Below are 13846 nucleotides of genomic sequence, written 5' to 3'. Positions count from 1 at the left end.
GGGTACTGTAGAGCTTAACCTTTGATCCATTTAGAAGAAAGCCACAGTAGATCTGTGTTCATTATGGTATTTTTATGGAGTAAATGAGAGGTGCCACAGTCATGAAAGTGATTTTTAATGAGCTCAATCATTTTGTTTGTTTGTTCTCTGCAGGACTTGAGCTCCTTTGCCATGCCTTTCCTGGAAGGAGATGCAGAACATGCCAACAAGGACGGCGTGTGCAAGGTAACACAACCCAAACACACACAAGGCCGTGCCAACTGTAAAAACAGTTTTATTTGGCTTTGAAAATAATTTCTGTTGTGGAAAAAAAGCATTAGAGTATGTTTTGAGTGACTAACAAATAATTGGGTTTTGTGTTCTCCAATACTGTGTTTTAAAGAATCCAAAGTCGCTTCAAGAGTCATTTAAAAAGCTGTTGACAGTTGCATATTCTTCCAAAGAATGTGTATATCACACATTCAATTGGTTTGTTTGAATTATGCGATTTCCTTAGTCATCACTGGCCCTGTGAAGTATATTCCAGCCCTAAAGGCAAAACGCTAGAACTACATTTAGTTAAACTTTAGTTATGATTGAAAGCTCACAATCCCAAATCCCTAAACAATCCCTAAATGTTCTCTGAATGTTCAAAATATCAAAATATGTTAGTTACGCAGACATAATGGGAATGCTCCATCTGGACATTCTGAAAAAGTAGTAACTCTTAAAAATTTTTACACAAATCTCCAACTAAGACTTTTCAGAAAACATGAAGAATAGTGTTTAAATGTGTTTGTGCTGCTGTTTTTGAGAAACGTTATTAAACACTTTGAATTAACATTCTATAAATGTTACTAGAACAACATGTGTTCATAACTTTGAGAGAACCTTGCGAAAACATTAGCCAAATTCCGAGCATGTTCCCTGTTTGCTGGATGCATTGATTCAGGGAAAGGGGAGTGTGAAACTGAAATCAAATCAGTCGAAATTTGCATGTTTTGCCTTTGTGGATCCGTATTATGCTGAGATGCTATATGTATGATCTGGTCATTCAAACACAAAAGGTTGTTAAAATGCAAATAGCCGTGTAAAATACAGATTCGTTCCATTTGTGTCGGCAGTCTGAAAGCTGCTATATCCTTGTTGCTCTCAGTCTCTGCTGTCACTCTGATGGGATATGAGTCTGCTCTAATAACCTGATTTGTAATTATGTCTACCACGGTACTTTTTGCCTGTACTGACCTCTCATTTGATGCACATTAACCCCAGCTGTGCAGTTAAATATTTTTGTGGAAACTCTTATTTTTTTCTTATTTCCAGGATTCTTTGATGAATAGAAAGTTCAGAAGAACATCATTTATTTTAAATAGAAATTTTGTGTAACGTAAATATCTTTACTGTTAATTTTAATGCTTCTTGTTTGGTAAAAGTATTAATTTCCTTAAAGAAAGACATGCTGACAGACATGCTTTCAGAAATTAAATATAGCTTATGTGTCCAAATACCTTTTAGTGTCACTGTTATTGTAGTCATTAAGATTAACTCGTATTGCTTAGGATCTGCTCTTCAGTTGTCACCTTTGTAAACAGTCCCAAGGAATTCTGGGAAATCATCATATCTGACAACCAATCACCCATAGAGGCCAGCAAGGCAAGGCTAGAGAGGAGATAAATCACCTGATAGCTGTCAGGGTGGTGTTTTTGTTGAAGGTGAGTTGGAGTCAGTGAATCTGAAGGGCTCTTTTGATGCTTTAGGTTTAGGAGGTCTAGGAGTATACATTTTATGATTAGATGTAATCTGCTCTACTTCACTGATTTGCCGATGTTTATTTGTTGCTAGGGCTCAGGATATTGACTAATATTTCTCCTTGTTGAACAGATGTATTATTAACCCTCGGCAAGGTCAATGCAGAATCACCAGTGTGAATGAACATTTGTGTGCAAATGAAATGCATTAGCCTAGTGCTGTTTGCCAGAGGAATGGCTTAGATTCTGGATCAGAACCAAAATAAGGGTAGTGTGAATTGAAAGGTTGTAAATTGCAGCGTCATTATTTTTCACTTATCTCATGATCAAAGGTTCAGGACCGTGAAAACTCAATGTCTGTGAAGACTTTTTTCCATCAGCTCTTCAACACAGAAACAGTGCAATGTTTCCATGGCAACCGAGGGACTCAGAATAAAAAAAATGTAATTGTTTCTTTTGTTTAGTGTACTCGAGAAAGGTTTTCTTTTAGTCTTTCCAGACTTTTGAAGGGATAGTTCAAATAAAAATGACAATTCTTTCATTATTTACTCACCTTCATGTCATTCTAAACTTGTAAGACATTGTTTTGTGTGTGTGAAACACAGACACTTGTCACATTCAAAAAGAACAAAAAAAAGCACAATAAAAGTTTCATGAAACTGATTCATATGATTGTTTGAAAATTCCGTCATTAGTTACTCACCTTCATGTTGTTCCAAACCCGTAAGACCTTCGGAACACAAATCAAGATATTTTTTATGAAATCCGAGAGCTTTCTGACCCAGACAGTAACGCAACTACCAGAAAGATAGTACGGACATCGTTAATATAGTCCATATGACATCAGTGGTTCAACTGTAATTTAATGAAGCTACGAGAATATTTGTGCGCAAAGAAAACTAAAATAATGACATTGTTCAACGATTTCTTCTCTTCTGGGTCACCATTTCTTCATTTGAATGCCTGGCATTTAAATTGAATGGTCTCTCAGCAATTTTGGTGTTAAATATTTATCGTCCTCCCAAACCTAACTCTGTGTTTTTCTCAGAATTTACTGAGTTTCTGATGCTTGCCAGTGCAATCTGTCCAGTTGTTCTCTTAACTGGAGATTTAAACATTCATGTTGATAACGTGGATTGCACTAACACAGTGAGCTTTATGGACATTTTAGAATGTTTTAACCTCACTCAGCATGTTAACTTTCCAACGCATAAACACGGTCACACATTAGATCTGGTTTGCGCTGTAGGAGTAATCACTGAACTTGATTATACTGATGTATGTATAAGTGACCACAAGCTTCTCACGCTCTATCTGATTCCTCCTTCCCTGCAGACTGTGAAAGAGCGGGTTATCTGTTTTTAGGAAAATCTGTAATATTGATCTTGACCATCTTAGTCTTACTATTGGGAGACTTACCGGTTGTGGCCTCTGTTGACCAGTATAACGCTGTTTTTACTTGTATTCTGGATGAGATTGCCCCTTTGAAAAAACGTGTTGTTTCTTTCAAGAGATCAGCTCCATGGTATACATCTGAGTTACGTCGAATGAAAGCTAAAGGCAGGCAGTTGGAGCAGATATACAAAAAATCTGGTCTAACAGTTCATAGATCAATGTTTGATCAGCATCAGATTGAATATCACAATGCTCTCAAATCTGCAAAAATGGCACACTATTCTACAATTATTAGTAGTGACATCTCTAATCCCAGAGTCCTGTTTAGAACAGTCAACAATCTTATTAAACCTTCTAGTAACAGTAACTGTTCCACTACCGAGCAGTGTCATGAGTTTCTCAATTATTTTTCATCTAAAATTGACAATATCTATAGTTCTATTGTGCGGGATCATGTGTCTGAATTTGTTGAGTTGCATCCTCCAAATCTCTCTGATCATGTTCTCTCAAGTTTCAAGGTTGTTGATTTTGATTTCATTTCTAAACTTGTTTTGTCAATGAATTCAACTACTTGTATATTGGATCCTTTCCCTACTACTGTATTGAAAAACTGTTTGTCTGCTATTCTACCCCACATTACTGCTATTGTCAATGCCTCACTCAGTGAAGGGATTGTTTTACCTGCTTTAAAAATGGCAGCAGTTACACCAGTTCTAAAAAAAACAGGGAGTGATATTGCTGTGATGTCTAATTATCGGCCAATTTCTAATTTACCATTCCTGGCAAAAGTCCTTGAGTGAGTGGTTGTTAGCCAACTCCAAACTCATCTTTACACAAACAGCCTACTGGAGCCTTTTCAATCTGGGTTTAGGTCTAGACACAGCATGGAGACTGCTTTAGTTAGGGTCTTAAATGACCTTCTTATTATAGTCGATTCTGGGGCTTGTGGCAATTTGGTTCTGTTAGATCGTAGTGCTGCATTCGATACGATATGTCACAGCATATTATTGGACAGACTACATAGATGGATTGGTCTTTCTGGAACTGTGTTGAACTGGTTTAAATCGTATCTCTCACAACGTTCTCAGTTTGTTTACCTGGGTACTAACAGATCTCAGACTGTGCCTTTGTGTCAGGGTGTCCCTCAGGGGTCAATTCTGGGTCCTGTTTTATTTAGTGTTTACATGCTACCTCTTGGGCAGTTTATTCAGAAGTACGGACTGGGTTATCATTGTTACGCAGACGACACCCAGATTTATTTTAGCACTCAGCCTGATTCCACTACGTCCTCTTTGACTCTTTCTGCCTGTTTGCTGGAAATCAAGGCATGGATGAAACACAACTTTCTAAAGCTAAATGGTTCTAAAATTGAAATTTTATTAATTGGCACTCCATCTAATGTTAATAAGTGCAGTAATTTTAAACTTTCAGTTGACAATACTCAAATATCTCCTTATGCCCAGGTGCGTAATTTAGGCGTGATTTTTGATGCTCAGCTGACTTTTAATTCTCATTTTAAAAACATAACTAAAGTAGCTTTTTTCCATCTTCGTAACATTGCTCGCATTAGACCCTTTCTTTCCATGCCTGATGCCGAGAGGCTTATTCATGCCTTCATCACATCACGGCTCGATTATTGTAATTCTCTCTTTGGGGCTTTACCAGCAAGTTCTGTTAAGAGATTGCAATATATACAAAACTCAGCTGCGCGAGTTTTGACTTATACATCTGCACGCCATCACATTACCCCAGTGCTCCAACAACTTCATTGGCTCCCGGTTCAATCACGTATTGATTTTAAAACTCTGATTTTTAACCTATAAAGCTGTGCATGGGTTGGCTCCAGATTACATCTGTGATTTGGTCACTTTTTCTACTCCTTCTCGCTCTGCTGGTTGTTAAATTCTTTTCCTCACAAAAGCTGTCATGTCATGTTTTAAGTTTTCATTTTACATTTAAAGTAATTTTCTCTCATTTTTATTTCTAAATAGTTTTTAGTGCTGGGCAATGATTAATCTTGATCTTGCATCCAAAATAAAAGTTTTTGTTTATATAATATATGTGTGTGTGCTGTGTATATTTATTATGTATATATAAAGACACACACATACAGTGTATACATTTAAAGTATTTACATGTATATATTTATATTCATATAAGTTTTATATATAAATATATTTAATACATAGCATATTTTTCTTAAATATATGCATAAATGCATGTGCATTTATATATTCATAATAAATATCCACAGCACACATACATATGTATTATGTACACAAAAACCTTTATTTTGGATTCGATTAATCGAGATTAATCGTTGCCCGGCACTAGTTTTAATTTATTTTTTATTTCAGTTAGTAATTTTAGGCTGCATTACTAATTTTCGATTTCATCTAATGTTATATTTATTGTATTTCTTTCAGCATTATTTCAATTAACAAACATGTTTATAATAGTTTTAGAGTTAGCTAATGATAATAACACTGCTTGAGGGAAAGTGATTTACTTTAACTGCAGTTACAAATCCCACTTTATTGTATTCTGAGAGCAAGTGAGCGAGCGAAATGGGATAGTTATGTAGTGTTTTTAGGTATACAGTGAGGCATTTATGCCTCTGTGTGAGCCTCACTGATTTAACAAAAGCCTCTTGACAAAATGAGGCCATCTGTTCTTTTGGCTGTCTAAACAGTTTTCAGTGGCTTTGTCTGGCTGTTTTTCTGTGTGAAATTCCCATGTGATTCAACGGTGGAAACATCAAGGACTCACGATTTATCTGAATGTTATGGCGTCTCTTCATTCAGTATCTCAGTGTCTGTTCATGTCCTTCAAACATGCTGTCAATGGTCAGCATAACGTCAGAGTAACAGAAAATATGCTTAGTCTGTAAGAGAATGCCATTCACTCATGATTTTGTAGGCATAAAACCAATTATCAAACATTGCTCTGTGATTTGAAATCTCAGGAGTCAATAGTTCTCTCAATATGTGCTTGAAAGTGCATTCATATTTTCTTCAGGAAATGTAAAAATCTGTTCTAATATTGAATGTGATTGTATTTATTTTTCAGGGGGAGTTTAGCTGCCATTCAGTCAGCCCAACCAAAACCTTCTTCAACCGGGGTCCGTTTAGTCGGCCCTCTAGCCCCATGTCCGCTCCGGCCCGATTCAGAAACAGCCCTGGATCTCCCAAACCCATCTTCCCCTACTCCTCCAACCACGACTCCTCGCCCAAGTGTTCACGTCGCCGCAGCTTCACCGGAATCTTTCGCTCATCCTCCAAAGACTCCACAAATCCCTCCACATCTCCTGTCAGCATTAAACTTTTCTCTCGGGCCAGGAAAGGTAAGAGACATGTATGGTCAATCTCTTAAACAGCTGCCAGAATGCTTACAATCTGAAAAAGCAAGAAAAACTCAACATTTCAATGGGTCATCATGAGTAATCACATTTCCCTTCCTCTTTGGAAATACTTTTGATAACTGACTTTTACAGTATAACTTAAAAATCCCTAGACTATACCGAGACTATTTATTGAAACTACTAAAAGTGCACTACCATTCAAAAATATAGAAAGAGAAAGAATTTAATACTTTATTTAGCATGGGTGCATTAAATTGATCAAAAGTGGCAGTAAGGATTTTATATTGTTACAAAATCTTTCTATTTCAAATTAATGTTGTTCTTTTGAATGTTCTATTAATCAAAGAATCCTGAAACAAACTAAATATTAACATTAATAATAATCAGAAATATTTTTTGCATAATAGACTTCTTTCCAAAACATTAAATAATCTCTGACCCCAAACTTTTGAATGGTAAAATTTTATTAAAATTTTTTTAAATACGTTTTAATGCAAGAAACCCTGACCAACTTTATCATTTGACTGGGAAAATATTTTAATTATTAAAAATATGCAGGAGATAAGCCCTTTGAAAGTGATTAATTGATACTTTTTATTATATCAGCATCCAGATAGAAACATCCATAATCTCTAAAATATGTAATAAAAGATCGACAATCTTCAGAATATGAATTGGCATTGTTGAGATGAGATGCTATGAATGCCATTATCACATCAGTGTGTGGAGTGAGTCAGCGTTTAGTGAAACCTTTCACAGGTTGTCTAGGTCCGGCTCAGTGTGCAATGATTCGGATAATTGCGCTGTATGCTGATTTAATGGAGGCGTGGGTGTTTCTTAATGCATAAGACCCTGATAATGAATTCAGCTGTCACATATGTTATCCACATGAGTCTGATTCAACCAATCAGAACCAAGAGAAAGGAGAGTGGTCTATAAAGGCTGCTTTTTAGTAGCTCATATTGACATTTATTCTGTTTATATTATTATATTATCATAATTAGCTACATTTAATATATATACTGTATATATATATATATATATATATATATATATATATATATATATATATATATATATATATTAAGTTACCCAAGAATTACAGTTTACTTTTTTTTTAGTAGTTTGGTATTTTTATGATTTACTTTTATGATATACGGTTACTGACTGATATAGGTTTGTGGTCATATTTCTAGATTAATGTATGTGTTATCCAAATGTAGTGTTATCCTTGATGAATAATGACTTTGTGTTTTCTGGGCTCCTGACAATGTTTACTTTCTTGGTTGTGGTTAAAATGCCACTAAGGGACAAAGATGTTGAAGTGTAGTAAGATAATTAAGAAAGCATGCAGTTATTTTACTGCAACAGTTCTTTAAACGATCCATGCGAGGTGACATTTTAAATGACTGTTATTTAAAAGCAAAACAAAAACACTGTAGAGACGTAGTATGTGGCTGTTGTCTTTGGGTAATTTGATTAAAGTGAAAGTGACGTGACATACTGACAGGTATGGTGACCCATTCTCGGAATTTGTGCTATGCATTTAACCCATCCAACGTGCACACACATTTAAACACACACACACAGTGAACACACACACACCCGGAGCAGTGGGCAGCCATTTATGCTGGGGCGCCCGGGGAGCAGTTGGGGGTTAATTGTCTTGCTCAAGGGAAATATAAATAAGGAAAATATAAATATAAACAAGGAAAATATAAATCAGCTGAAATCTCCTTTGTTCCCACACACTGAAAGTGCAATAAATAATTATAAAATTAAAGCCTGTCTTGGAAGAGTGACCTATAATTAGATGATTAAGAGTAATTTACGTGTTTGCTTGAGTTTGGATATGTAGGTAGAATTGGTCTCTCTGTTGTACTATGGTGGGCTATAGTGGTGAAAGTAGGTTGAAGGTCATGGGTCTTATATTCATAAATAAAATATATACATATATATATACTGTGTGTGTGTGTGTGTGTGTGTGTGTGTGTGTGTGTGTGTGTGTGTATATATACACACACACATGAAATAAATACAAAATTATATATAATATAAAACAAACTTATATTATTTTGTAATGTTCTATTTTAAATAATTTTAATTAAATTAAACGTATACATTCATATATTATTTATATATAGGTATATATATATATATATATATTAAAATAAAACAATATTAAATATTGTTTTATTTAAATAATTTAAACATAATAATGCATATTCATAAAATTATTTAATTATTCATATAATTTAAAATTATATATAAAATCATGTAAAAAATAAATATTCATGTGTATATTTATGAAGTATTTTTATAAATAAAAAAAATTAAATTTATTTTAAATAAATAAGTCTATGAATGTGTAAATAAGTTTATGAATGTGTGTGTATATGTATCCTCCTGGGAATTTAGTATTTTTTTTATCGGAGTGTCTATGTACACTAAGTGCAAATAGCCCATCTTGTTGGCAAAGGCTACTTACACTAACTCCGCCCACTAACGTGTGATTGCGTTAGTCAACATTAAGAAAAGAAGCTAGATCAACATCAGTTTCAGTGGCGCAGATGGTAAGGCGCATGCTTTTTGACGCGAGCGACCCGAGTTCGAGCCCACCTTTTGCCAAACATTTTTTTTCCCCTTTTCTCCCTTTTCAAATCTCATATCGCATCAGAAAGGCATTTATTTTCAATAAAAATGAAGGAAATAATCAAAAAGTTGAAAATAAAGTATCGGGTAGGTGTAGGGAGGGCTTTATTGTCCCAATAAGGTGGCATCCATTTAATAAATTTGAATTAAAATTATAATTTTAATAAATTATAACTACGGCTACGGCTACTCACAAATCAGGGAACCAACTGGACCTTATTTACACACGGCACTGCTCCACTGATAATGTGCTGGTTACTCCACTGCACACCTCAGATCACTTCCTCCTTACTCTTAAAGTAAAAGTAAAAAAGTAAGTCGTGACGTATTGTCAAGTATGGTGACCCATACTCGAAATTGGTGCTCTGCGTTTAACCCATCCAAGTGCACACACACAGCAGTGAGTAGTGAACAAATGCACACACACACACACACACACACACACACACACCGTGAACACACACCCGGAGCAGTGGGCAGCCATGCTGCGGCGCCCGGGGAGCAATTGGGGGTTCGGTGTCTTGCTCAAGGGCACCTCAGTCGTGGTATTGAGGATGGAGAGAGAGCGCTGGACATTCCCTCCCCCCACCTACAATTCCTGCCGGCCGGGGGCTCGAACTCGCAACCTTTCGATTACGAGTCCGACTCACTAACCATTAGGCCACGACTTCCCCTCAACATGATTCCTGACACATCACATATCCCTCCACATGTCAATTTTCGACGTAACTTGCGTTCACTCTCACCCTCCCGGCTATCTGCTATGGTTTCATCTTCGCTTCCTCCCCATAAACAGTTATCCTCTCTTGATGCTAACAGTGCTACTGATACTTTCTGTTCCACTCTGACGTCTTGTTTAGATACTTTCTGCCCCTTTTCATCCAAGCCAGCCCGTAGTACCCCTTCTGCCCCTTGGCTATCTGATGTTCTCCAAAAACATCGTTCTAAACTCAGGGCTGCAGAAAGGGTATGGCGCAAATCACAAAATCCTACTGACCTTAATTTATATCGATCACTCCTCTCTGACTTCTCTGCTAATGTTTCCACTGCTAAAAGGACATACTATCATGACAAAATTAACAACTCACCTAACTCTCGCATGCTATTTAAAACATTTTCCTCCCTCCTTTGTCCTCCTCCTCCCCCTCCTTCATCATCTCTAACAGCTGATGACTTTGCCACATTCTTCATTAATAAAATTACAAACCTCACTGCACAATTTTCCACACCACAATCTATCAAACATATCTTACCAGCAAACATACACTCGTTCACATCCTTCTCTCCACTCTCTGAGGCAGAAGTCTCTAAACTCATCCTTTCCAGTCATCCTACTACCTGTCCGCTTGATCCTATTCCATCTCATCTCCTTCAAGCCATTTCACCTGCAGTCGTACCTGCACTCACTCACATCGTTAACACATCCCTTCACACTGGAATTTTTCCCTCTGCATTTAAACAGGCTCGTATAACTCCACTTCTTAAAAAACCCACTCTTAACCCAACTCTTTTTGGGAACTATAGACCGGTTTCCCTTCTTCCTTTCATTGCAAAAACACTTGAACGAGTTGTGTTCAACTAAGTCTCTGTCTTTCTCACACAGAACAACCTCCTGGACAGTAACCAATCTGGCTTCAGAAGTGGACATTCGACCGAAACTGCCTTGCTTTCTGTTGTTGAAGCCCTAAGACTTGCAAGAGCGGCTGACAAATCTTCATTACTCATCTTGCTAGATTTGTCTGCTGCTTTTGATACAGTCAACCATCAGATCCTCTTGTCAACCCTATTGAGAAAGGGCTTCTCAGGAACCGCACTCCAGTGGTTTGAGTCTTACCTCTCTGATAGGTCCTTCAAAGTATCTTGGAGAGGTGAGGTATCCAAGTCGCAACATCTAGCTACTGGGGTGCCTCAGGGCTCAGTTCTTGGACCACTTCTCTTTTCTGTCTACATGGCATCACTAGGTTCTGTCATTCAGAAACATGGCTTTTCATATCACTGCTATGCTGATGACACTCAACTCTACCTCTCATTCCATCCTGATGATCCGACGATAGCTGCTCGCATCTCAGCGTGTCTATCAGACATTTCTTGCTGGATGATGGACCATCACCTTCAACTCAACCTAGCTAAGACAGAACTGCTTGTAATTTCAGCTAACCCATCGCTTCATCACAATCTCAGCTTCCAGTTAGGCTCATCTACCATAACTCCTTCAAAAACAGCCAGAAACCTTGGAGTTGTGATTGATGATAAGCTGAATTTCTCAGACCACATTGTTAAAACTGCCCGGTCCTGCAGATTTGCATTATATAATATTAAGAAGATCAGGCCCTTTCTCTCGGAACATGCAACGCAACTCCTTGTTCAGGCTCTTGTTCTGTCCAGACTTGACTATTGCAATGCTCTCTTGGCAGGTCTTCCAGCCAATTCTATTAAACCTCTACAATTAATCCAAAATGCCGCTGCAAGATTAATCTTTAATGAGCCGAAAAGAACGCACGTCACGCCTCTGTTCATCAATTTGCACTGGCTACCAATAGCTGCTCGCATTAAATTCAAGGCATTAATGTTTGCCTACAGAACCACCACTGGCTCTGCACCCCTTTACCTAAATTCTTTACTTCAGACTTATGTGCCCTCTAGAAGCTTGCGTTCTTCAAGTGAACAACGAATTATTGTACCATCCCAAAAACACAGAAAAACACTTTCAAGGACTTTTTCATTAACTGTTCCCATCTGGTGGAATGACCTGCCCAACTCAATCCGAGCAGCTGAATCCTTACCCATCTTCAAGAAACGGCTAAAAACTCATCTGTTCCATCTTTACTTGACCCTCTAACTCTAGCACTATCTATTCTAATTGTATTTTATCTATGTCTTTTTATTAAAAAATAACAATAATAATAATAATTATCTGTACTGCGTTAGGCTAACCAAGACTTGTAATAGCACTTGCACATTGTTGCTCTTTTGTTGGTTTTGATTGCTTCTTATGTCCTCATTTGTAAGTCGCTTTGGATAAAAGCGTCTGCTAAATGACTAAATAAATAAATAAATAAATAAATAAAAATAATTTACACTCAGTATGTTATTATTGCGTACTGTTTTATAATGTACTACAATACTGAGGCGCAGATAATTGCCACTATTTGCAATAAGTAGTATAAATAGCACAAAATCTTGCTATTTTAACATAGTGTAAATAGAATCTATAGCTATTTGCACTTAGTGTAAATAGCATATCGTTAAAAAATACTGCTATTTACACTGAGTGTAAATAGCATCTATTGCTATTTGCACTTAGTGTAAATAGAACCCATTGCTATTTGCACTTGGTGTAAATAGCATCTGTCACTAAAAAAATATGCTATTTGCACTTAGTGTAAATAGAATCTATCGCTATTTACACTTAGTGTAAATAGCCGCTGCCTTTTTTTATATCATTGCATTGTTTAGAACAAGAAAAAAAAGAGGAAAAATATCATTTTTGAAGAAATTTTATTTTATTTATATGTTAAGCTATGTCCTCTATAGAGGACACCAGGACTATATTTTTTAAACAAAATATAAAGACATAAATAGACATGAAAAGGCATAAACAGTGGGATTTTTTAATCACCAATAGATTTTTTTATACCAAACTATGAATAAAGATGATTCTCAACTATGTTTTGAAAGACATAACAGAATGATTTGATATATCATTTTGTTTTTTGCAATATATGTGTAAAATTGCCATAAATAGGTTACCGCATTATATCTATGCACTGTATCTAATTTGCACATTAACTAATATCAGGACACTTTTTTTGTGCAGCTGACAGTAGTAAGAAATGTCTAACTGAAAAAAAAAAGTTCTGATCTGAATGCAGTGAAAACAAAATGTAGTGTAAATGTGTATTTTGTTGTGTGTGGGCGAGTGTGTGTGTGTTTGACCCACAGCTTCAATACACGCAGTTGGGAATATTCTTCTTCATACACATACACGTTTATATAACAGCACTACTATGCTTCTCCGACAATCCATTAGTTGCTCTGGCTGGCAGACTTTCCTGTCAGCTGAAAACAACAGTATTGATTTATTATTCAATACAGAGTTGGAGCAGTGAGTTGGATGCCTCCGTCTGATTGTAAGGCAGAGCTGGAAAAATGAAAACACATCGAGGGAGACTATTAAACATTAGAGGCACTCGAGAGAAAAGGAAGATGTGTTTCTCAGCTACGGTTTTTATTATTTGATTACATTGATCTGTATAATGAGGTTTTTTATCTGCTGAGTGCATCTGGTGCCTTTGCACACAAATAAACGCTTCTCTACAAGTGCATAAATATGAGTTTTAGATCCAATTCTGTATTGAAAAAATCCTGGTTATTCACCTGTCTCAGCTCCAGGTTTTTTTTAGAGGGTCCAAGTTGATTTTGTGCTGTTTTCTGGGATGGATGTGTTTGTGGCAGTGACTCTGAGGTTGATGAACACTGATGGACAGCAGCTTCTGTTCAAGCAGTGTTTGTCATTCAGGAAATGACACTCAGAACTTGCTGGAGAAATTCTAAATCCTATTATATCCAGGAATTGGGCTGCACCCAGACAGTGACATCAGGATGCAGAAAGCCCATAATTCAATCACGCTTGCTTCCGTACAAATGATGTTAACTGAAATTAATCCTTGGCTCTAAGACGTCCTCAGAGCTCCTCAACACAGGCAGAAAA

General features: G+C 36.6%; 1 protein-coding gene across 1 annotated transcript in view; it reads left to right on the top strand.

Annotated features, from left to right (window-relative positions):
* Window positions 1-159: 159 nt before the first annotated feature.
* The window catches only part of LOC306863010 (5'-AMP-activated protein kinase subunit gamma-1-like), a 61156-nt gene continuing 47469 nt past the window's right edge, over window positions 160-13846 (top strand). The window contains exons 1-2 of the mRNA XM_079406144.1: window positions 160-225; window positions 6192-6465. Of these exons, the coding sequence (XP_079262270.1) occupies window positions 172-225; window positions 6192-6465 (328 nt within the window). The 5' untranslated portion in view covers window positions 160-171. The remainder of the gene's footprint in view (window positions 226-6191; window positions 6466-13846) is intronic.

The sequence above is a fragment of the Barbus barbus genome (genome assembly GCF_936440315.1).
Source record: "Barbus barbus genome assembly, chromosome: 44".
NCBI classification, from domain to species: Eukaryota; Metazoa; Chordata; class Actinopteri; order Cypriniformes; family Cyprinidae; genus Barbus; species Barbus barbus.
The sequence above is the reverse complement of the archived record's forward strand: the minus strand, read 5'-3'. Positions and strand labels throughout refer to the sequence as shown.